At 45.8% G+C, this 25,958-nt stretch overlaps 1 protein-coding gene across 1 annotated transcript in view; it reads left to right on the top strand.

The window, feature by feature from the left end:
- mindy4b (MINDY family member 4B) overlaps nucleotides 1–25,958 on the top strand; it is a 90,946-nt gene that overhangs the window by 19,794 nt on the left and 45,194 nt on the right. The window contains exon 2 of the mRNA XM_060834016.1: nucleotides 15,514–15,633. Within this exon, the coding sequence (XP_060689999.1) occupies nucleotides 15,521–15,633 (113 nt within the window). The 5' untranslated portion in view covers nucleotides 15,514–15,520. The remainder of the gene's footprint in view (nucleotides 1–15,513; nucleotides 15,634–25,958) is intronic.

Here is a 25,958-nt window from a genome sequence, read left to right as displayed (position 1 = left end):
ACAGAGGATGGTGTGTGTATGGAATGAGCTGCCAGAGGAAATGATGCAACATTTAAAATGGGTATGTGAATAGAAAAGGTTTAGAGGGATATGGGCCAAGATTAGATTAGGATATCTGGTCGGCTGGCAAATGGGACTAGATTAGATTAGGATATCTGGTCGGCATGGACAAGTTGGTCAGAAGGGTCTGTGTCCGTGCTGTACATCTCTACAACTATGATTCTATGTAATATATACTAATAAGAAATGGAGTAAGAAATTTAATAGTAACATCTTGACACATCGTTTGGTTGGACAGGGAACCTATTACCATGAAGAGGGGCTGATGCTCCTTAAAACATACTTCCCTGACCAAATTTTCGCTCATCAGTTTTAATATCCCTTCAGGTGACTGGGTGTCAAGTTTGGCTTGGTACCACCTTGAAATGTGGCACTGTGTTAAAGATACTAAGAATGCAAATTATTGGTGTTAAGAGGAATAACATAGATGCATTTAAGAATGTGGTGTGATTTCCTTTGGTCATTATGCCTTCCTTTAATTCATTTATGGGACGTGGGTATTGCGGTCTGGACCAGCATTTATTGCCCATCTCTAGCTGCCCTTGAGCAAGTGGTGGCGAGCTACATTCTTGAACTGCTGCAGTCCATGTGCTGTAGGTAAACCCACAATGCCATTCAGGAGGGAATTCCAGGATTTTGACCCAGTCATAGTGAAGAAACTGTGACATACCAGGATGGTGAGTGGCTTAGAGAGAAACTTGCAGGTGATGGTGTGCCCATATATTTAAGAGATGTGCTCATGACATCATCACGTATTATAACATGCAGCCTGAGAGTATAAAGATCTCATATTCCATCTTGCTTCAAATCACTTGGAACATGAAGTAAGCAGGTGGACTGCAGCGGTTCAAGAAGGTAGCTCACCCCTACCTTCTCAAGCGAGAAGGGGACATGAAAAGTCCTTAGTTGGTAGGATTAGGGAAAACCCAAAGGCTTTCTATAGGTATGTCAGGAATAAAAGGATGACTAGGGTAGGTATAATAGTCAAGGATAGTAGTGAGAAGTTGTGTGTGGAGGCGGAGGAGATTGGAGAGACACTAAATCAATACTTTTCGTCAGTATTCACTCAGGAACAGGACACTGTTGCTGATGTGAATATTGAGTCACAAGTGATTAGAATGGATGGCCTTGAGGTACATAGGGAAGAGGTCTGGGGAATACTGGAAAGGATGAAAATAGATAAGTCCCCTGGGCCTGATGGCATTTATCCTAGGATCCTCTGGGAAGCTATGGAGGAGATAGCGGAGCCATTGGCCTTAATTTTTATGTCGTCGTTGTCTACGGGAATAGTGCCAGAAGACTGGAGGATAGCGAATGTGGTCCCCTTGTTCAAGAAGGGGAGTTGGGATAGCCCTAGTAACTATAGACCAGTGAGTCTCACTTCTGTTGTGGGCAAAGTCTTAGAGAGAATTGTAAGGGATAGGATTTCTGAACATCTGGATAGGAATAATGTGATCAAGGATAGTCAGCATGGTTTTGTGAAGGGCAGGTCGTGCCTCACAAACCTTATTGAGTTCTTTGAGAAGGTGACCAAGGAAGTGGACGAGGGTAAAGCAGTAGACGTGGTGTATATGGATTTTAGCAAGGCGTTCGATAAGGTACCCCATGGCAGGCTAATGCAAAAACTACGGAGGTATGGAATTGAGGGTGCATTAGAGGTTTGGATTAGGAATTGGCTGGCTGGAAGGAGACAGAGGGTAGTAGTTGATGGTATAGGTTCATCTTGGAATGCAGTTACTAGCGGTGTTCCACAAGGATCTGTTTTGGGACCATTGCTGTTTGTCGTTTTTATAAATGACCTGGAGGAGGGCTTGAAGGCTGGGTGAGCAAGTTTGCAGATGACACGAAAGTCGGTGGAGTTGTGGACAGCGAAGAAGGATGTGGCAGGTTACAGCGGGATATAGATAAGCTGCAGAGCTGGGCAGAAAGGTGGCAAATGGAGTTCAATGTAGCTAAGTGTGAAGTCATTCACTTTGGTAGGAATAACAAGAAGATGGATTACTGGGCTAATAGTAGGCTACTTGGTAGTGTGGATGAGCAGAGGGATCTTGGTATCCATGTACACAGATCTCTGAAAGCTGCCACCCAGATAAATAGTGCTGTGAGGAAGGCATATGGTGTACTGGGCTTTATTGGTAGAGGAATTGAGTTCTGGAGTCCTGAGGTCATGTTGCAGTTGTATAAGATTCTGGTGCGGCCTCATCTGGAGTATTGTGTGCAGTTTTGGTCACCATACTATAGGAAGGATGTGGAGGCATTGGAATGAGTGCAGAGGAGGTTTACCAGGATGTTGCTTGGCATGGTAGGAAGATCGTATGAGGAAAGGCTGAGGCACTTGGGACTGTTCTCATTGGAGAAAAGAAGGTTTAGGGGAGATTTGATAGAGGTGTACAAGATGATTAGGGGTTTAGATAGGGTTGACAGTGAGAACCTTTTTCCGCTAATGGAATCAGCTGTTACTAGGGGACACAGCTTTAAATTAAGGGGTGGTAGGTATAGGACAGATGTTAGGGGTAGATTTTTTACTCAGCGGGTTGTGAGTTCATGGAATGCCCTGCCAGTAGCAGTGGTGGACTGTCCCTCTTTATGGTCATTTAAGCGGGCATTAGACAACCATATGGAGGTTATTGGGCTAGTGTAGGTTAGGTAGGCTTCGGTCGGTGCAACATCGAGGGCCAAAGGGACTGTACTGCGCTGTATTTTTCTATGTTCTATGTTCTATGGATGGGCTATAAATGCCGACCAAACCAACGATGCCCATATCCCACAAATAAATTTTAAAATAGCTTAACGTTAGCTCAGACACTTTTTTAGATTAGATTAGATTCCCGACAGTGTGGAAACAGGCCTTTAGGCCCAACAAATCCATACCGAGCCTCCGCAGAGTAACCCACCCAGAACCATTTCCCTCTGACTAATACACCTAACACTATGGGCAATTTAGCATGGCCAGTTCACCTGGCCTGTACATCTTTGAACTGTGGGAGGAAACCGGAGCACCAAAATGAAACCAACGCAGACATGGGGAGAATTTGCAAACTCCACACAGTCACCTGAAGCTGGAATTAAACCTGGATCCCTGGCACTGTAAGGTAGCAGTGCTAACCACTAAGTCATCATGTCACCCTGGTGTGTTTCTATGCAGTAGTTAGTTGCACAAGTTGTTCTGTTATAATGCACATTTCTTCAACGCAAATTCGCTGCAATTCGATTGAAAAATTGGGGACGCTGTTTCTAAAGAGCCAACGTGAATTGGCTGTAATGCAATTACGTCACCAACGCTTTAAGCGCTGTTTCTAAAGTGTGATTGTTCTATGACGTGGGTTTGCACGAGAATGCAACCATCATGTTATTATGGTGGCTCAGTGGTTAGCACTGCTGCTTCACAGTGCCAGGGTCCCAGGTTTGATTCCAGCCTTGGGTGACTGTCTGTGTGGAGTTTGCACATTCTCCCCATGTCTGCGTGGGTTTCCTGTGGGTGGTCAGGTCGCTCCCACATTCCACAGATGTGCAGCTCAGGTGAATTGGCCATGCTAAATTGCCCATAGTTGTTAGGTATATTAGTCAGGGTGGGCCGGGGAGGTGAGTTACTCTTCGGAGGGTTGGTGTGGACTTGCTGAGCCGAAGGGCCTGTTTCCACACTGTAGGGTATTGAATCGTGAATCTAATTGAAAAAGAACTGAGTGTAATTAATGCCTGTTAAATGCTTCAATACCACAATATCCACATCATAGAGGGTAACATAAGCATTTCCACATTAGGTAGGACACCATGTCAGTGGGAAACTTACATTGAAGTGGAAAACAGACTTCCTTAAATTTGTTCTGAGGGAGTGAATGACCAGAATTTGTTATTCATCTCTAATTGTATTTGAGAAAGTGGCAGTGAGCCACCATCTTGAATTTCTGGAGTCCATGTCATGCAGGTCCACACACACGGAGTTAGTTGGGAGAGAAACTTCCAAGGTAACACTGAAAGGATGAAGAAGAATAAGGCTGGAGGAGACTTGTGTTGAGCAAAAACGCAGTGTACATTGAATCAGCAGGAATTTCAATGTGATAAGCAGATAGTTGAGACCTTGATTTGACAGTGGGTCAGTAGTAAGTGAGAATACTTGCCATCATCTTCAAAAGTGCATTGTCTGGAATTTTCTATCAGGATCTCCCACATCCTCCTGCAAAAGCAGGCATGGCCTCAGTTCAACATCTCATCAGCACCTCTGACAGTGCAGACCTGCCCAGGGTCATGGACAACTCAGCAAGTGACAGCAAAGAAACATTGACAAATTGCACCAGCATCTTCTTCTGTAGAGCGACGTGACCACCAATCCAATTCCCATCCACACTCCCACCTTCAGTGTTGCACTGGAGTATAAGGATAGATGAGGAGAAAGTGAGGACTGCAGTTGCTGGAGATCAGAGTCGAAATTTGAGTGGTGCTGGAAAAGCACAGCAGATCAGGCAAGCATCCAAAGAGCAGGAAAATTGATATTTCGGGCAAAAGCCCTTCATCAGGAATGAGGCTGGGAGCCTCGGGGTGGAGAGATAAATGGGAGTGGGTGGGACTGCGGAGAAGATAGCTAAGAGTACAAGAGGTGGATGGAAATGGGGATGAAGGTGACAGGTCAGAGAGGAAGGTGGAGCAGATAGGTGGGAAGGAAGATTGGCAGGTAGGACAGGTCATGAGGATGGTGCTGAGCTGGAATGTTGGACTAGGGTAACGTGGGGGGGGAGAAGAAATGAGGAAACTGGTGAAGTCCACATTGATGCCCTGGTGTTGAAGTGTTCTGAGGCAGAAAATGAGGCGTCGGGTGGTGAGAGAGTGGCAGTGGAGGAGGCCAAGGGTCTGCATGTCCTCGGCAGAGTGGGAGGGGGAGTTGAAATGTTGGGCCTTGGGGCGGTGGAGTTGATTGGTGCGGGTGTCTCGGAGATGTTCCCTAAAGCTCTCTGTGAGAAGGCGTCCAGTCTCCCCAATGTAAAGGATACAATAAATGACATTTGTGGATGTGCAGGTGAAACTTTGATGGATGTGGAAGGCTCCTTTGGTTCTTGGGTGGAGATGAGGAGGGGCTGCACGTTGGAGAGATTTTGAGGAGTCTTTGTAGTGTTTAGCAGTACAAATAGATCTTTATTCAGACCTGGTAGATGTGTGGGCACAGGTTTTGCAATTCCTGTGGTGGCAGGGGAGGGTGCCAGGAGGGGAGGGTAGGTTGTTGGACCTGACCAGGTAGTCACGGAGGGATATGTCTTTGCGGAAAGCGGATAGGAGTGGGGAGGGAAATATATCCCTAGTTGTGGGATCCATTTGGAGGTGGCAGAAATGTCAGCAGATGATGAGGTTTATGCGGAGGTTGATGGGACGGAAGGTGAGGACCTGGGGAGTTCTGTCCTTGTTAAGTTTGGAGGGGTGGGGTTTGAGGGCGGAGGTACAGAACATGGATGAGATGCATTGGAGGGCATCTTCAACCATGTGGGAAGGGAAATTATGATCTTTAAAGAAGGAGGCCATCTGGTGTGTTCTGTGGTGGAACTGGTCCTCCTGGGAGAAAATACGGCGAAGGCGGAGGAATTGGGAATACGGGATGGCAATTTTGCAGGAGGTAGGGTGGGAGGAGGTATAATCCAGGTAGCTGTGGGAGTCAGTGGGTTTGTAAAAAATGTAAGTGTTGAGTCAATTGTCATTAATGGAGATGGAGAGGTCCAGGAAGGGGAGGGAGGTGTCAGAGATGGTCCAGGTGAATTTAACTTTGGAGTGGAATGTGTTGGTGAAGTTGATGAACTGCTCAACCTCTTTGCGGGAGCACGAGGTGACGCCGATGCAGTCATCAATGTAGCGGAGAAAGAGGTGGGGAGTGGTGACGGTGTAACTACGGAAGATGGACTGTTCTACGTAGTCGACAAAGAGACAGGTGTAGCTGGGGCCCATACGGATGCCCATGGCTACCCCTTTGATCTGGAGGAAGTGGAAGGATTCGAAGGAGAAATTGTTTAGGGTGAGGACCAGTTCGGCCAAATGAATGAGAGTGTCAGTGGAAAGGTACTAGTGGGGACGTCGGGTGAGGAAGAAACAGAGGGCTTGGAGGCCCTGGTCATGGCGGATGGAGGTGTAGAGGGATTGGATATCCATGGTGAAGATGAGGCATTGGGGGTCGGGAAACAGAAGTCTTGGAGGAGGTGGAGGGCGTGGGTGGTGTCTCAAACGTATGTGGGGAGTTCCTGGACTAGGGGGGATAGGACAGTGTCGAGGTAGGTAGAGATGAGTTCAGTGGGGCAGGAGCATGCTGAGACAATGGGTCGGCCAGGGTGGTCAGGCTTGTGGATCTTGGGAAGGAGGTAGAACCGGGCAGTGCAGGGTATCAGACTATGAGGTTAGAAGCTGTGGATGGGAGATCTCCTGAGCTGATGAGGTTCTGTATGGTCTGGCAGATGATGGTTTGGTGATGGGGGATGGGGTCATGGTCGAGGGGGCGGTAGGAGGAGGTGTCTTCGAGTTGGCATCTGGCTTCAGCAGTGTAGAGGTCAGTGCGCCAAACTACCACTGCACCCAGGTCATGAGGGCGGTGCTGAACTGGAAGGTTGGAACTGGGGTAAGGTGTGGGGAGGGGAAATGAGGAAACTGGTGAAGTCCACATTTATGCCCTGGGGTTGAAGTGTTCCAAGGTGGTGTAGAGGTCAATGTGTAAAAAATGAGGTCTGCAGATGCTGGAGATCACAGCTGAAAATGTGTTGCTGGTTAAAGCACAGCAGGTTAGGCAGCATCCAAGGAATAGGAAATTCGACGTTTCGGGCATAAGCCCTTCATCAGGAATGATTCCTGATGAAGGGCTTATGCCCGAAACGTCGAATTTCCTATTCCTTGGATGCTGCCTAACCTGCTGTGCTTTAACCAGCAACACATTTTCAGTAGAGGTCAATGTGCCAAACTATCACTGCACCCCCTTTATCTGCTGGCTTGATGGTGAGGTTGAGATTGCAGCAGAGGAAGTGGAGGGCTGCGCGTTGTGAGGGTGAGAGGTTGGAGTGGGGGAGGGGAGTAGGCAGATGCTCATGCATTTACTGAGGTTCACTTCTGCAACGCAGAGTTTCAGCAAATGATGCACTTCAAGAATAATTTAATGCCAGGACCAAATAAATGACTGCAACCACTAATGGAGGCTCGTTGGGTAGCGCTGTGGTCTGGGATCAGAGGGTTCAGGTTCTGGTCCAACTCCCTGGATTAAGGTACAAGCTCTTAGTGAGCAAGCTGTATGAGGGCGTACTGCACTGTCAGAGATGCCTTCTGATGTGGTGTTAAAGTGAGGGCAAGTGGATTGGGCCATGGGAAATTGCCCGTACTGTCCAGAGATGTGTAGGCTAGGTGGATTCGCTTCAGGAAATACAGGATTACAGGAATAGGGTAGGGGGCAGAGTTTGTGTGGGATGCTCTTCAGAGGGTCAGTGCATTCCTTCAAATACATCCGGGGCTTTTAGTCTTGTTTCGTACTGATGTGCACCTCATTACCTCTGAACATCGCCTAGATGCTGAACTCTTTCCTAAGACTCTTTCTCACAATTGGCTGATAATAAAAGTGGGCTGCTTACTTTCTAAGCTACTGACAGGGGTCTCAGAGCGATTCTTTTCACAGACCTTCCCTTCGCCATGTGAGATCTGGAATTCATACAAATATTTAGCCTCACTAACTCATCAACTCACCAACTCGCTTTCAACAGCCCTTCCTAACCCACTTTCACGCAAGTGAACGAGGGCTGCAGAACCAAGGGAAAGCCAGTCACTGGTAAGTTTCCCTTCCAAGTCGAGCACCATTCTGACTAGGAGCTTCATTTCACTGCGACAAAATCATGGAACCTGCTCACTAATTGTGTTTTAGCTACAGATGCACCAAATGGATTGCAGCAGTTAATGATGGGGCCTAAAGGCCACTATTTTCCAGGATAATTGGAGTGGACAACAAATTGCTGACCTTGCCAGGAATGCTCACTGCTCAAGAATGAATGAAAAATATCACAGATCACAATGGGGGGTGGTGGAGTAATATCATTGGGCTAGTAATCTAGGGTCCTGGGCTAATACTCCCCTCACAATGCTCATCATGGCTCATCCCACCATGATAGTTGTCAAAGTTTGAATTCAATTGATAAACCTCCAATTCAAATTTGATTTCAGTGATGGTGGCTATGGAAACGCAATTTGCTTTTGTTGTAAAAACCCATCTGATTCACTCATACCCTTCGGGGGAGGAAATCTGACGTCTTTACCCAGTCTGGCTGACCTGAAAATCCAGATGGAGTGTTTGATTCTTCGCTACCTGCTGAAAGAGTCGAATGGGTTATTGCTCAGAGGCTAGAACTTTGGTCATTTTGTTAGTAATGACAAAGATAGGAACCCAAGTGAGGACTACAAATGTATCGTGAATGGATAACAAATGAGGCTTACAGACAGTCAAACCTTGGGATGTAGAAACCACATTTTCAGCAAATGGTGTCAACCTTGGATCAAATACAGACAGCTGAAAAATGTGTTGCTGGAAAAGCGCAGCAGGTCAGGCAGCATCAAAGGAGCAGGAGAATCGACGTTTCGGACATGAGCCCTTCTTCAGGAATTCAACAAATACAGGCAGTGCCAGTGAAGGGCTGTGGGAAAGCAGCACATAAATGGAAGAGATTGTAACATGTTAACTTGTAATGATCTGTAGAAAGATTGAGATAACCCCACCTGAGTGAGTTTTACACTTGGCCCTCCCACCATATGCATGAAATCAATGATAATTACCTGTTGTTGACGTCCTCTAATCAGTTTGTCAAGTTGTATGATAACACGGTTCAGCAAGCCACTCAGTTCAAGGGCAATTAGGGCCAAATACTGCCCTTGCCCGTGATGCCTACATCCCATGAAATAAAAAAAATCACATGGGCACAGGTGGGTTGCATGGTAGCACTGCTGCCTCAGGCAACTGTCTGTGTGGAATCTGTATGATCTTCCCTCGGCTGCATGGGCTTCCTCTGGGGGCTCCAGTTTCTTCCCAAGTCTAACGATGTGCAGGTTAGGTGGATGGGGCCATGGGAAATAGCCCGTACTGTCCAGAGATGTGTAGGCTCGGTGGATTAGCCTCAGGAAATGTAGGGTTACAGGAATAGGGTAGGGGGCAGAGTTTGTGTGGGATGTTCTTCAGAGGGTCAGTGCAGACTTGATGGGCTGAATGGCCTCTTTCTGCACCATAGGGACTCTTATGATTCACTACTGCCAGAAAGAAAATCATCAGGGTCAGGTAAAAAAAAAAGTTGTGCTTTTCTTGTTCTTTGCACACTTGAATTTATTGCATTTAAAAATATTGGACGGGTGTGGCAGGTGCTGTTACAGATGAGTGATCATATCATTAGACCATGCAGCAGAACGGAGTCAACAACTCCATGTCTCAAGCATAGGCGCTGCACAATGTAATGGGGAAGGAGAGCTGACAGAGGGGGAGGAGTTCATTTGCTGAGCAGGAATTGGAGGAAGGCGGGGGCCAAACTGAGGGCTGAAGAGAGACACTTTTCAGGAGGCACTTTCAAAATAAGGGTTTCGGGTAAAAGCCCTTCATCAGGAATGGAATCTGGGAGCCTCCAGGGTGGAGAGATAAATTGGCGGAGGGTGGGTGCTGGGGAGAAGGCAGGTAGGACAGGTCATGAGGGCGGTGCTGCACTGGAAGGTTGGAACTGGGGTGAGGTGTGGGCAGGGGAAATGAGGAAACCGGTGAAGTCCACATTGATGCCCTGGGGTTGAAGTGTTCCAAGGTGGTGTAGAGGTCAGTGCGCCAAAGTATCACTGCACCCCCTTTATCCGCTGGTTTGGTGGTGAGGTTGGGATTGGAGCAGAGAGAGTGGAGGGCTGCGCGTTGTGAGAGTGACAGGTTGGGGTGGGGGGTGGGGGAAGGTAGACAGGTTGAGGTGGTTAATGTCTTGGCGGCAGTTGGAAATGAAGAGGTCGAGGGCGGGTAATAGGCCAGCGCTGGGTGTCCAGGTGGATGCAGTGTATTGGAGGCGGGCGAAAGGGTCCTCGGAAGGTGAGCAGGAGTCCTGATTGTAAAAGTAAGCTCGGAGGCGGAGGCAGCGGAAGAAGTGTTTGACATCACGACGTGTATTAAATGCATGGATAGAGGAGGATAAAGGTGAGGCCTTTGCTGAGGACTGATCGTTCATCCTCCCTTCCCACCTATTCGCTAGACCCTCCTCTCTGATGTATCACCTGCATCCCTCCCCATTCACCTATTGTACTCTTTGCTCCCTTCTCCCCAGCCACTCCCCCGTTTATCTCTCCACCCTGGAGGCTCCCTGCCTCCATTCCTGATGAAGAACTTTTGCCCGAAACATCGATTTTCCAGCTCCTTGCTGCTGCCTGACCTGCTGAGTTTTTCCAGCACCACTCTAATCTAGACTCTGATCTCCAGCATCTGCACTCCTCACTTTTGCCTACTTTCAAAATAGGGACAGGCCAAACTAGTTGAAAGTGAAGTCTGCAGATGCTGGTAATCAGAATCGAGAATGGAAAAGCACAGTAGGTCAGGTAGCATCCGAGGAGCAGAAAAATCAGCGTTTTGGGCAAAAGCCCTTCATCAGGAATGGCCAAACCAGGCCAGAGGTACTTGGCTTGATGCAGAGGGACGAAGGTACAATCTGGGATGTAGAGTTGGAGAGGGCTGGATTAGTTGGAATGGCACAACATCATCATAGGATGTTATCGATAGAAACTTAATCAAGGGATTTCTGTCCACTGAATTATAGAGCCACACAGCACGGAAACAGGCCCTTCAGCCCAAAAGGTCCATGCCAGCCATAATCTCAAACTAAACTAATTCCATATGCCAGCATCTGATCCATATCCCTCCAAAGATTTATTATTTATGTACTTATCCATATGTCTTTTTAATGTTGTAATTACACACACATCCACCACTTCCTCTGGAAGTTCATTCCATACATGAACCACAGTGTGCATTAAAAAATTACCCCCATGTCTTTTTTAAATGTTTCTCCTCTCACCTTAAAATATGCCCCCTCATTTTGAATATTTCCCATCCCCAGGAAAAGACACTTGCTATTCACCTTATCGATACACCTTATGATTTAATAAACCTCTATAAGGTCACCGCTCAACTTCCAATGCTCCAGTGAAAACAGTTCCAGCTTATCTAGCTTCTCCTTATAACTCAAACCCTCCACTCCCAGCAACATCCAGGTAAATCTCTTCTGAACCCTCTCCAGCTTCATAATATCCTTCCTACATCCAATGGAGATTTTTCGATTTTGAACTTTCAGCATCAATCAGCAGTCTGTTACTTCTAATTTTGAATTAGACCCTTGTTACACAATCCTCAAATCAGGCCAATCAACATATACTTTCAACCAACCCATTTAGAGACTTTCAGATGTAGATCTGGGCTCAAGGGACTGGGACTTGGATCTTTGAGCTCAGAGACAGGCAGGACCACTGCACCGCAAGATAACATTTCTCTGACCAACCTATTCAGAAATGTTGTTATATGCTTCTGGAGCAGGTGGGACTTGAACCCAAGTCTCCTGGCTCAGAGGTATGAATGGTATTGTGCTACCACTAGACAACGAGAACCTTTTAGGGTCATGACTTCAGGCCAATTGACATCTATGTCAAAATCGTCCGAAAGTGCCTTCATTATAGATCACCTGTAGCCCAAGCCTGCCACCTGCTGGTCACATCAAGTAATCTGTGGTTTGATATTTCAATACAAACGTTACACAATTTAACTAAAAGTGTAAATCTGCCATTTACGGGTCACTCCTGACAGAACCTAACTCTGTATTTTAGTTTGTAGATTATTCTCTCTCGTGCGTCAGGCCAGATAAGGACAGCCAAATTAATGCTACAAACCCATATTAATCATCTCAATTAACTCTGGAAAGGTAACGTTAATTTTGCAAATTATTCAGAGATAAGAGCTGAGCTCAACAGGGGGCATGAAAGAATTTTTGGAAATTGCTTGTAGATTTGAGTGTTATGAAATGAGTTCAAGAGGCCGGGAGCTGAAAATTTTCCTGGTGTAGGATGAGGAAATTGGGGGCGCACAATTTGAAGACACTCTTCCCGCATTCCAGTTAACGTGGCGTGCACCACGTATGTGATAAAAAAGAAGGTAATGCCAATCAGTCAGCACACACACTAACATGGGCTGACATGATCAGTACCTAATGAGACCCTGCACAAGTTGGTGGTGTAGTATTATGCACCAGACTTAAAATTGCAGAGCAGCAGGTATTCCTGATGAAGGACTTTTGCCCGAAACGTCGATTTTACTGCTCCTCGGATGCTGCCTGACCTGCTGTGCTTTTCCAACACCACACTCTGATCTAGACTCTGGTTTCCAGCATCTGCAGTCATTGTTTTTACCTAACAGTTGTCAAGTCAAGCAGTAACGTAACCATAGAAACCAGAAGTAGGCCATTTGGCCCTTTGAGCATTCAGTGTGACCATGGCTAATCAATCACTTCATATCCTGTTCCCACTTTCTCCTCTTCCTTTTGGTCTCTATATTTAAATCCTCCATGAAAACTTTCAATATTTTGGCCCCAACGTGGCAGAGAGTTCCACAAGCTCACCATTCTGTGGATGAAGAAATTTCTCCTCATCTCAGTCCTAACTGCCTTAAGTTAAAAATCATACAACCCCAGGTTAAAGTCCAACAGGTTTATTTGGAAGCACTCACTTTCAGAGCACTGCTCCTTCATCAGGTGGTTGTGGAGTATAAGATCGTAAGAGACAGAATTTATAGCAAAAGTTTACAGTGTGATGTAACTGAAATTACATATTGAAAAAGATCTGGATTATTTGTTAAGTATGTCATCTTTTAGAATGACCATGTTGGTTTCAGTTCTTTCATATGTAAATCGCAGAACATTTAAAAGTTACATTCTCAAGTGAACTTTAACAATTGCTGTCATGTCGGCCCAGATCATGCATTTAAAGTGTGAGCTGTCCTGTGTGAGGCTGTCTGTGCCACAATGGTCAGACTGATTCTTATCTAAAAAATGGATCTGCAAAATCTTACATGGATTCATGCCGTTTTTGAGCAAAGTAAAATGTAATTCTGCAAGTACAAATTCACCCCACAAGTGTGTGTGCATGTGGGTGTGTGTGTCTTAATGTCTGAAACTGTGAGCCCTGGTTCTTTGACTCCCTGGTCATTGGGAACATCCATCCTGCATTCACCCAGTCTAGTCCTGTTTGAATTTTATAGATTTCTATGAATTGCCGTAGCATTTGTCAAAACTCCATTGAATTATAGTCCTAATCAATCCAGTCTCTCTTCATCAATCAGTCTCTCTTTTCATATGTCAGGAATCAGTTGCCCTCCAACCATAACCAGACCACACTGCATAATGGAAGAAACAGATGCTCCACGTTTCACAGAATCTTCGATAAACCCTATACAGCGGGAGGCCATTCACTCCACCAGTCTGTGCTAGCTCTTTACACAATAGAGAAATCCAATTTTTTTTTTAATTCATCCATGGAATGTGGGCATAGTTAGCTGGGCCAGCATTTATTGCCTGTAACTAGTTGCCCTTGTGAAGGTGAGCTGCCTTCTTGAACCGCTGCAATGTATATGCTGTAGTCAGGTCCACAATGCCATTAGGGAGAGAATTCCAGGATTTTGACCCAATGAATGTGAAGGAATGACAATATATTCCATTGAGCTGCACGGGAATAGCACAGATTAACGTAACTTCAAAATTTTATTTGTCTCACCATGAACTTTGAACAGAATTGGGTTTATTATTCCCAAAGCCAAAAGAATCACTCAACACCAGGTTATAGTCCAACAGGTTTATTAGAAATTGCAAGCTTTCGGAGCGAATCTGATGAAGGAGCTGCGCTCCGAAAACTTATGATTTCAAATAAACTTTTTGGACTATAACCTGGTGTCATGTGACTTTGTCCACCCCAGTCCGACATATCAAGAGAATTATTGTTAGCTGCTGGGGATTGTGGCATGATACAAGAATATGAGTTAGTAAACTTTGCAAATAAAACAGTTTTACTCCAGTTTTACGTTAGATGCTGAGTCAATAAAACCAAGTTGTGAGCAAGTGAGAGGTCCCATCTGTCGTTGCTATGTCTCGTGTTATCTGGGGTGGCACAATGGTTCAGTGTTTAGCACTGCTGCCTCACAGCACAAGGGACTCTGGTTTGATTCCAGCTTTGGGCAACTGTCTGTGTGGAGTTTGCCCATTATCCACGTGTCTGGTGGATTTCCTCCAGGTGCTCTGGTTTCCTCCCACAGTCCGAAGATGTGCAGATTAGGTGAATCGGCCATGCTAAATTGCCCGTAGCGTTCAGTGGTGTGCCGTTAGTTGTATTAGTTAGGGGTAAATGTCAAGTAATAGGGGAATGGGTCTGGGTGGGATACTCTTCAGAGGGTCACTGTGGACTTGTTGGGCCAAGTGGCCTGTTTCCACACTGGAGGGATGCTATGATCAACATAATCAGCTCAGCGGCCTTGGTACCTTGCAAACTGGTGGACATTTTCTAAATAAATGTGTTTTCAATTATGCTTCAGAGAAAAACGATTCCGTTTTGTTCCTCTTTTATCCAATCCAAACTTTGAAACAGAAGTAGAAATTGCCGGAAAAGCTCAGTAGGTCTGGCAGCATTTATGGAGAGGAATCAGAGTTAACGTTTTGGATCGAGTAACCCTTCTTCAGAGGAAGGGTCTGTTCTGAGGAAGGGTCACTCAACATGAAATATTAACTCTGATTTCTCTCCACAGATGCTGCCAGACCTGTTGAGCTTTTCCAGCAATTTCTGTTTTGTTTCTGATTTACACCACCTGCTGTGCTTTCGGCTTTTTATTTAGTATTTAACAGCAAACTTTGTTTTAATCAACCCCTTATCACCAGCACTCTTGACAAACCAGTAAAGTGTTGCGCTGTACTTTCAGAGTAATTGCTTTTTGCAACCAATTTTCTGTTCATTTCCCTTCCTTTTCTGCACCCAACCTCAATAGTCCCTCTTCCTCCCCTCCCTGACATCACTGCAGAATTTTCCAGAAACTCTTCAACCAGAAGTTTTCTTATGGAAACACAATGACCATGTAATTGCAACGTTCTTTTACAGGACTCATTGCTCAAACACAATGAATTATTAAGCTGCATCAGATCAAATGCATGTTTGTGAATGAAAAATCTCTGGCTTTCTCTTGACTATTCATGTGGTGATGGCAGGGAAGAGGAGCAGTGTTCTGACTGTGGTGAATTATTGAGAGTAATATGAGAGTGTGACTGGGATCCAAGGGCTAGCTCAATGTCAGCCTAAGGCTTGCAGTTCAACCAGATCAATGATCGTGTCACTAGGTTTAAATAAACCGTCAGCCTGACTGACATCAGGACAGATCCTGGGAGCTGCTGGAGTGTGGATCTCTCTTACTTAAAGCTGTGTGTCCAGTTTGCAGATGGATAAGGAACTGGGTGATCAGAACCATCACTTCAGTGAGCACGATTTGGATGCGATCGCCAACAAGATCAGTGACCTGGGCAAATGGAGGGAAATCTTCAGTCAACAAGGGTAAAGAAACCTTTCATTTTCTCTTTCACAATCAATTATCTCCAGTTTTGATTTGGAAAATAACTTGCAGCTGTGGGATATCCACATGCCTTTTCCCATGTTTGCATGTTGCTTCCCAGTGACATCACTCAGACTAGGGGTCAATTTCCACTTGTATGAAATTATCGCACAACCCAAACTCTTCACCAACTTCTCCAAGTGCGCAATCATCGCTGGCCTATCTGAACATCAGCTCATCGATGAGGAAAACCTTCCTCCAATTGTACATTCTGTTTGGCTACTGCCATAACCCATCATTTCAATTCTCCTCCCTTCATCATTCTTTTCTCGAGTTGAACAGTATTCACCTTGGTGTGTCCCCGAACCCCAATCTTTGCACTTTAAAAATTAATTCCTTGCTTCTCCTCTTCCTCAGACGCCACCTTCCAGAGAGAATCTTTTATCCAAACTTCCAAGAGTTAAAGTTGAAAAGTGTGGTGCTGGAAAAGCACAGCAGGTCAGGCAGCATCCAAGGACTCATTGAGCATGTTTCAAGCTTAAGCTTTTCATCAGGAATGTGTGTGGGGGGCTGAGAGATAAATGGGAGGGGGTGGGCTAGGCAAAGATACTAGGTGCATTTCCCCCAGCCCTATCTCCTCACATTTATCTCTCAGCCCCCTTGGGCTTCCCACACATATTACTGATGAAGGGCTTATGCTCAAAACGTTGACTCTCCTCGGATGCTGCCTGACCCACTGTGCTTTTCCAGCACCACACGTTTTGACTCTGATCTCCAGCATCTGCAGTCCTCACTTTCTCCATTAGTTAAACATTGCTAAAAGGAGATGTGAAGTCAAAATTCTTCACCTTCCATTCATTAAGACTACAATGCAAGAGATGATCTTGATAATCAAATTTCAACTTCTTGTCTCCTTTTTGTAATCTTTATCTGTATTACCAAGTGATTACTTAGATTTGATAGATCATATCCTTCTCACGACTTCACCCGACAAAGGAGCAGTGCTCCGAAAGCTTGTGATTTCAAATAAACCTTTTTCACTATAACCTGGTGTTGCGTGGGCTAGGTACCATCAATGTATTGACATCAACTTCCAAACAATATATTCAAAATCTTCATCCAGGTCCCTTAATTGCCTGGATGATCTCTGCAACCTCCTCCAGCTCTGTTCATCAACCTCTCCTTGACTCTGACTGATCTCAATCCCACTCCCTGATGCTCCCAAAGTGCTCTGCCACACGACTTCTCCCCCACCTTTAAAAGTCTGCTCAGGATTAGTCATCACAGCAAGTTTCTGGTCATCTCCCATCATGTCTGATGTAGATTGCAGCTCTGGGAAATGGTATGTGATGTTAAAAAATACCGCAGCTCTGCTTTCTGGTGAAGATATCATCCATGTCAGTCAACTGAAGTTATGTCCTCAGTGACAATGGAATGTAACAAAATTCCTTCACTCAATAATACTTGATTCTTTGACTCATTAATGGGATGTGTGTCGCTGGCTGGGCCAGCATTTATTGCCCATCCCTAGTTGCCCATGACAAGGTGGAGGTGAGCTGCCTTCTTGAACCATTGTAGTCCTCAGGGGTTTAAGGCAGGACATCCCAATGTGGGGATCATGACGTCAAGTGGGATCAAGAGTTGAAATTTCGAGCAGCCATGGCTGCCATTGGACTCTGACAGAGTTAACAACCGGGAGTTGGCTCCATCCTCTGCTATCCACTCAATGTCATTTTTTAAGGGTGACATGGTGGCTCAATGGTTAGCACTCCTGCCTCACAGCACCAGGGTCTCAGGTTCGATTCCAGCCTCGGGTGACTGTCTGTGTGGAGTTTGCACATTCTTCCTGTGTCTGCGTGGGTTTCCTCCGGGTGCTCCGGTTTCCTCCCACAGTCCAAAGATGTGCAGGTCAGGTGAACTGGCCATGCTAAATTATCCATGGTGTTAGGTGCATTAGTCAGAGGGAACTGGGTCTGGGTGGGTTACTCTTCACAGAGTTGGTGTGGACTTGTTGGGCCAAAGGGCCTGTTTCCACACTGTGGGGAATCTAATCTAGTCTCAAACTGTGTTCATGGCGGAAATGACTCAGTCTTGAAGCCTAGCCTCTGTAGTCATGAAAACAATGGGATTTAAATGCTCTCAAAAGACATTAAATTGTCTCACAACTTTCTCCGTTCCTGACCCACTCCTCTCACCATCCACTGCCTCCTCACTCTCAAAAGTCCTCCCCTTCCTCCACTCCCCCTAAATTATATTCCCACTCAGTATTTAGGTCAGAGATGTAACAGTAAGATTCCATGCTCAATTTGTTAATGTGTTTCATCAGTCTGGGTGTTTTAAAGGATGAACATTGCTGCCATTGCACCACCTTTTAAAATTGCTTGCCCTCATAGCTGTATTGATTTAAATATTCTATTTACAATACCATCCATTGTAATGTTGCAACAATCACCATGACTGTATCCGCATTAGCACAACAGAGTCTCTTGACTGATAACTTACATACTTACAGTTACTTCTGAGTCAAGTAACAGAGAGAGACATTACTGGAGTCCAGTGATCTGGATCAATGATCTGAGAGAACCAGGGAATTTAAATTTAGTCAGTTAAATAAATCTGGATTAAAAGGCTACTATCAATCATGGGGTTGACATAAAAACCCATCTGGATCACGTAAGTCAGGGGAGGGATTTTGGGATTTCTTCTAGACTAACTATGTTTGTTAGTCAGATCTTAGAGAATGATAAAATGGTTGCCATGTGACTCCAGCTCCACAACAACATGGCTGACTCTTAACAATTCTCTGAAATGGCCAACCAAGACGTTTGAGACGTTCACTGACCATCGATATCTCAAGAGCAGTTAGCGATGGGCAATAAATGTTTGACCCGCCAATGACAACCACATCCTGTTCATGAATAAGAGAAGAGGAGAAAGTGAGGTCTGCAGATGCTGGAGGGGAGGAAGAGAGCTTCTTCAAGGAAGGCATCCTTGCAAAAGGATTCGCAGTAGGTTAAAATCTTCGAGGAGAAAGTGAGGACTGCAGATGCTGGAGATCAGAGCTGAAAATGTGTTGCTGGAAAAACGCAGCAGGTCAGGCAGCATCCAAGGAACAGGAAATTCGACATTTCTGAAGAAGGGCTTATGCCCGAAACATCAATTCTCCTGCTCTTTGGATGCTGCCTGACCTGCTGCGCTTTTCCAGCAACACATTTTCAGCCATGAATAAGAGAAGCTTTTTATAATCATGGAGAGTTCATACAATGTTTACAGCATCACAAGGCAATCACAAGTTTAACTTGATTCACTCAAGCTGTGCACTCAAGCCCTTGTTGAATTTAAGAAAATAAGTAACAAAAGTGGGTCATTTGGCTCCTCAGACCTGACCCACATTCAGTTGGATAATGGCTGATGCACCCAAGCCTCAACACTTCTTCCACAGAATCACAGCGTAGGAACAGCACAGAAGGAGGCCGTTTGGATAGCCCAAGGCTTTTGCCCATGGCTGAAATGGCTATCACGAGGGGGCATAATTTTAAGGTGATTGGAGGAAGGATTAGGGACTTTTCACCGCAGAGAGCGGCGCGAGCTGGGCGGAAGTGAGGTTGGAGCGCAGAGCTGGTCGGGAAGGTAAGTGATTGGTATTTGAGTGGGTGTGTTCTAGACCCCAGGCCCTACTTCGTAGGGCCTCCCTCCCATCCTCCTCCTCTAACCTAACTTTAAAGTCCACAGGTAAGCGATTCAGTGTTATTTACTCAGTGTTCTTGTTTTGGAGACAAAGTGTACAGTCATGGCAGCGCAGGCAGTGGAATGTTCCTCCTGCAGGATGTTTGAGGTAGGGGTGACCACCGATACGCCTGCTGATTTCGTCTGCAGGAAATGCAGTCAGATCCTGCTCCTCACCGAATGGGTTAGGGAACTGGAACTGGAGTTGGATGAACTAAGGATTATTCGAGAGGCTGAGAGGGTGATTGATAGAAGCTACAGGGACATAGTTACGCCGGAGAACAGAGGTAGCTGGGTAACAGTTAGAGGTGGGAAGGGGAAGAAGCAGGCAGTGCAGGGTTCCCCTGTGGTCGTTCCCCTAAACAATAAGTATACAGCTTTGGAAACTGTTGGGGGGGACAGCCTTGCAGGTGTAAGGTGCAGTGACGGGGTCTGTGGCGTGAGGTCTGGCTCTGAGACTCAGAAGGGAAAGGGGGAGAGGAGGAGAGCGCTAGTTATAGGAGACTCTCTAGTTAGAGGTACGGACAGGCGGTTCTGTGGGCATGGGCGAGACTCTCGGATGGTTTGTTGCCTCCCGGGTGCCAGGGTCCGAGACATCTCAGACCATGTCTTCAGAATCCTTAAGGGGGAGGGTGTGCAGCCAGAAGTCGTGGTGCACATTGGCACCAGCGACATAGGTAGGAAGAGGGGTGGGGAGGTCATTCAAGAGCTCAGGGAGTTAGGCTGGAAGCTAAAAGCTAGGACAGACAGAGTCGTCATCTCTGGGTTGTTGCCGGTGCCACGTGACAGTGAGGCAAGGAATAGGGAGAGAGTGCAGTTGAACACGTGGCTGCAAGGATGGTGTAGGAGGGAGGGCTTCAGGTATTTGGATAATTGGACTGCATTCTGGGGAAGGTGGGACCTGTACAAACAGGACGGGTTGCACCTGAACCAGAAGGGCACCAATATCCCGGGGGGTAGGTCTGCTAGCACTCTTCGGGGGGGTTTAAACTAATTTGGCAGGGGGATGGGATCCGGACTTGTAGTCCAGCAAGTAAGCTAGCTGTTTGTCAGGATGTCCAAGAATGTAGGGAGGCTGTGGAGAAGGTAGCACTGACAGGGAATACTTGCGGACACAGAGATGGACTCAAGTGCGTATACTTCAACGCAAGGAGTATCAGAAATAAGGTGGGTGAACTTAAGGCGTGGATCGGTACCTGGGACTACGATGTTGTGGCCATCACGGAAATGTGGATAGAAGAGGGACGGGAATGATTGTTGGAGGTTCCTGGTTACAGATGTTTCAGTAAGATTAGGGAGGGTGGTAAAAAAGGAGGGGGGGTGGCATTGCTAATTAGAAATGGTATAACGACTGCAGAAAGGAAGTTTGAGGGGGATTGCCTTTGGAGGTAGTATGGGCTGAAGTCAGAAATAGGAAAGGTGCAGTCACCTTGTTGGGTGTTTACAATAGGCCCCCCAATAGCAGCAGAGATGTGGAGAAACAGATTGGGAAACAGATTTTGGAAAGGTGCAGAAGCCACAGGGTCGTAGTCATGGACGACTTCAACTTCCCAAATATTGATTGGAAGCTCTTTAGATCAAGTAGATTGGATGGGGCGGTGTTTGTGCAGTGTGTCCAGGAAGCTTTTCTAACTCAGTATGTAGATTGTCCAACCAGAGGGGAGGCCATATTGGATTTGGTACTCAGTAATGAACCGGGACAAGTGATGGGCTTGTTAGTGGGTGAACATTTTGGTGATGGTGACCACAATTCTGTGACTTTCACCTTGGTTATGGAGAGAGATAGGTGCGCACAACAGGGTAGATTTTACAATTGGGGGAAGGGAAATTACGATTCTGTAAGACAGGATTTGAGGAGCATAAGTTGGGAGCATAGGCTGTCAGGGAAGGATGTGGTGGAAATGTGGAACTTTTTCAAGGAGCAGATACGACGTGTCCTTGATATGTATGTACCTATCAGGCAGGAAAGAAATGGTCGTGTGAGGGAGCCTTGGTTGACGAGGGAGGTTGAATGTCTAGTAAAGAGGAAGAAGGAGGCTTACATAAGGTTGAGGAAACAGGGTTCAGGCAGAGCAGTGGAGGCTTACAGGATAGCCAGGAGGGAGCTGAAGAAAGGGATTAGGAGAGCTAAGAGAGGGCATGAAAAATCCTTGGCGGATAGGATCAAGGATAACCTCAAGGCATTTTATGCGTATGTGAGAAACATGAGAATGATGAGAACGAGGGTAGGTCCGATCAAGGACAGTAGTGGGAGATTGTGTATTGAGTCGGAAGAGATAGGAGAGGTCTTGAATGAGTACTTTTCTTCAGTATTTACGAACGAGAGGGACCGTATTGTTGAAGAGGAGAGTGTGAAACGGACTGGTAAGCTAGAAGAGATACTTGTTAGGAAGGAAGATGTGTTGGACATTTTGAACAACTTGAGGATAGACAAGTCCCCTGGGCCTGACGGGATATATCCTAGGATTATGTGGGAAGCAAGAGAGGAAATTGCAGTACCATTGGCAATGATCTTTTCATCTTCACTGTCAACGGGGGTGGTACCAGGGGACTGGAGAGTAGCGAATGTTGTGCCCCTGTTCAAAAAAGGGAATAGGGATAACCCCGGGAATTACAGGCCAGTTAGTCTTACTTCGGTGGTAGGCAAAATAATGGAAAGGGTACAGAGGGATAGGATTTATCAGTATCTGGAAAGACACTGCTTGATTAGGGACAGCCAGCACGGATTTGTGAAGGGTAGGTCTTGCCTTACAAGTCTTATTGAATTCTTTGAGGAGGTGACCAAGCATGTGGATGAGGGTAGAGCAGTGGATGTAGTGTACATGGATTTTAGTAAGGCATTTGATAAGGTTCCCCATGGTAGGCTTATGCGGAAAGTCAGGAGGCATGGGATAGAGGGAAATTTGGCCTATTGGATAGAAAACTGGCTAACCGGTCGAAGTCAGAGAGTGGTGGTAGATGGTTCATCTTCAGCCTGGAGCCCAGTTACAAGTGGAGTTCCGCAGGGATCAGTTCTGGGTCCTCTGCTGTTTGTAATTTTTATTAATGACTTGGAAGAGGGAGTCGAAGGGTGGGTCAGTAAATTTGCAGATAATACGAAGATTGGTGGAGTTGTGGACAGTGAGGAGGGCTGTTGTCGGCTGCAAAGGGTCTTAGATATGATGCAGAGCTGGGCTGAGTAGTGGCAGATGGAGTTCAAACCTGCCAAGTGTGAGGTTGTCCATTTTGGAAGAACAAATAAGAATGCGGAATACAGGGTTAACGGTAGGGTTCTTAGTCAGGTGGAGGAACAGAGGGATCTAGGGGTCTATGTACATAGATCTTTGAAAGTTGCCACTCAGATGGATAGAGCTTGTAAGAAAGCCAATGGTGTATTAGCGTTCATTAGCAGAGGGATTGAATTCAAGAGTCGTGAAGTGATGTTGCAGCTGTACAGGACTTTGGTTAGGCCACATTTGGAGTACTGTGTGCAGTTCTGGTCGCCTCACTTTAGGAAAGATGTGGAAGTTTTGGAGAGGGTGCAGAGAAGATTTACCAGGATGTTGCCTGGAATGGAGAATAGGTCGTACGAGGATAGGTTGAGAGTTCTCGGCATTTTCTCGTTGGAATGGCGAAGGATGAGGGGTGACTTGATAGAGGTTTATAAGATGATCAGAGGAATAGATAGAGTAGACCACAGTCAGAAACTTTTTCCCCGGGTACAACAGAGTGTTACAAGGGGACATAAATTTAAGGTGAAGGGTGGAAGGTATAGGGGAGATGTCAGGGGTGGGTTCTTTACCCAGAGAGTGGTGGGGGCATGGAATGCGCTGCCCGTGGGAGTGGTAGAGTCAGAATCATTGGCGACCTTTAAGCGGCAATTGGATAGGTACATGGATGGGCGCTTAATCTAGGATAGATGTTCGGCACAACATCGTGGGCCGAAGGGCCTGTTCTGTGCTGTATTGTTCTATGTTCTATGTTCTATGTCAGAGGTCGGTTCTTTACACAGAGTGGTGGGTGTTTGGAATGCACTGCCAGCAGTGATAGTAGAGTCAGAGACATAAGGGACATTTAAATGACTCTTGGCTAGGCACATGGATGACAGAACAATGAAGGCTTATGTAGGTTAGTCTGATCTTAGAATAGGATTAAATGCCAGCACAACATTGAGGGCTGAAGGGCCTGTACTGTTCTATGTTCTATTTGGCCCAATGTGCCTACACTGGCTCTGTAACAAGCTTTATTATTCAGTGCCAACCTCCTGCCTTTTCCATTTATCCTTGCACACCTTTTCTATTTAAATAATAGTTCAATGACCTCTTGAATGCCTCGATGGAACCTGCCTCGATGGAACCTGCCTCCAGCACATTTCCAGGCTGTGTATTACATACTCTAACTACTCGCAGTGTGAAAATGTTTTTCCTCGCTTCACCCTGGCTTCTTTTGCAGTTCACGTTAATTCTCTGCCCCTCTTGCTCTTGTTTCTTTTACGAGCAGGAACAGATTCTCCCAATCTCTCTATTGAGCCTGCCCATGATTTTGAAAACCTCAATCAGAGGTCCTCTTGGTGTCTTCTTCAATCCCAACGTCTTCAATCTGGCCTCACAACTGAAGTCCCTCATTCCCGGAATCATTCTTGTAAACTGCTTCTGCGATTTTCTCCAACACGTTCACATCTTCCCGATAATGTGGCACCCAGAACTGAGCACAATACTCCAGCTGAGACTTAACAAGTCTGATACAAGAGCAATATAATCTCGTTATTCATGTACTCCATGCTGGGGAGTATAAGGCCATAAGACATAGGAGTGGAAGTAAGGCCATTTGGCCCATTGAGTCCACTCCGCCATTCAATCATGGCTGATGGGCATTTCATGTCCACTTACCAGCATTCTCCCCGTATATGGCTAGGGAAATTGCACACAGGAGAATATGGCTGGGGATATTGTATTCTTTACATATTGTTCTCTCTATCTGTCCTGCCACTTTCAACGATCTGTGTGCATACACAACAGGTCCCTCTGCTCCTTTGGAATTTTATACCATTGCGTCACTTCTGATTTCCCTGCATTTCACTTTATTTGCCACCTATCTGCTTACTCCGCCAACAATATCAATGTCTGTCTGGAGTTCTTCTCAAAATTCCTTTGCAATTCTTTCATGTTTAGTATCATCTTCAAACTTTGAAGTTGTCCTCTGCTCACAAAGATCCAAGTTGTTAATAAATCACGAAAAGCAAGGGTCCCAATACTCGCCTATGGGGAACTCCTGTACAAACCATATTCTTGCCCAAATAATATCATAGAATCCCAACAATGTGGAAACAGGCCCTTCGGCCCAACGAGTCCACACCAACCCTCCAAAGAGTGACCCACCCACACCCCTACACTATTATGCTATGTTTACCCCTGACCAATGCACCTAACCTACACATCCCTGAACACAATGGGCAATTCAGCATGGCCAATTCACCCTAACCTGCACATCTTCAGAATGTGGGAGGAAACTGGAGCACCCAGAGGAAACCCACACAGGCACAGGGAGAATGTGCAAATTCCACACAGGCAGTCACCCGTGGCGGGAATCAAACCCGGCTCGCTGACGCTGTGAAGCAGCAGTGCTAACCACTGAGCCATTGTGCCACCCTAAATGTTCATTGAACATTATCCTTTGTTTCATATCATTCAGCCAATTTTATATCTATGTTGCTACTGACCCTTTTGTTCCATAATCCATAAATTTCTTCACAAGTCTGTTGTGTGACACTGTATCAGATACATAAAAACATAAGAATTAGGAGCTGGAAAAAAACGAGGCAATTCAGCCACTCAAACCTGCTCCACCATTTGATATGATCATGGTTGATCTCACCGCGACCTCAACTTCACTTTCTTGCCCACTCTCCATAACGTTTTAACCCATTACTAATTTAAAATCTATTTACCTCCTCCTTAAATTTACTCACTGTTCCAGCAAATTCTGAGGTAATGAATTAAACAAAGTCCAGGCATTTTGAGGGAAGTAATTTCTCCTCATCTTTGTTTTAAATATTTATCCTTTATCCTCAAACTACAACCTCTCATTCTAGATCAAGGAAGCATCTTTTCTATCTCTATTTTGTCAATCCCTTTTAGCATTTTTTATACCTCAATCAAATCTACTGCCCTCTGGAAGTCCAAATGCACTACATCAACAGCATTACCCTCATTGAGCACATCTTCAAAAAGGGCACAAGTTAGGTAAACATGATCCCCTTTATAAATCCATGTTGACTCTTCCTAATCATCCCCCCTTTTTCCATATGACCACTAATACTTACCTCAATAATTTTCACTCGAAATTTCCCCACTACTGAAATTAAACTGATTGCTCTGTTATTGGTGGGCTTATCCTTAAAATCTTACTTGAACAAGGTCATAATGTTTGCATATCTCCAGTTTTCCAAAACCTCTCCTGAGTATTGGGGAAGCTGAAAGAATCGGGGCCCAAGGCCTGCAATTTCCACTCTCACTTGATTCAGAATCCCTGCATGCATCCCTTCCAATTCCAGTGCCTTGTCTTTGTCATAGAGTTATAGAAATATACAGCACAGAAACAGCACCTTTGGTCCAACTTGACC

This window comes from Hemiscyllium ocellatum, chromosome 13 (assembly GCF_020745735.1).
Source record: "Hemiscyllium ocellatum isolate sHemOce1 chromosome 13, sHemOce1.pat.X.cur, whole genome shotgun sequence".
Lineage (NCBI taxonomy): Eukaryota > Metazoa > Chordata > Chondrichthyes > Orectolobiformes > Hemiscylliidae > Hemiscyllium > Hemiscyllium ocellatum.
The sequence above is the reverse complement of the archived record's forward strand: the minus strand, read 5'-3'. Positions and strand labels throughout refer to the sequence as shown.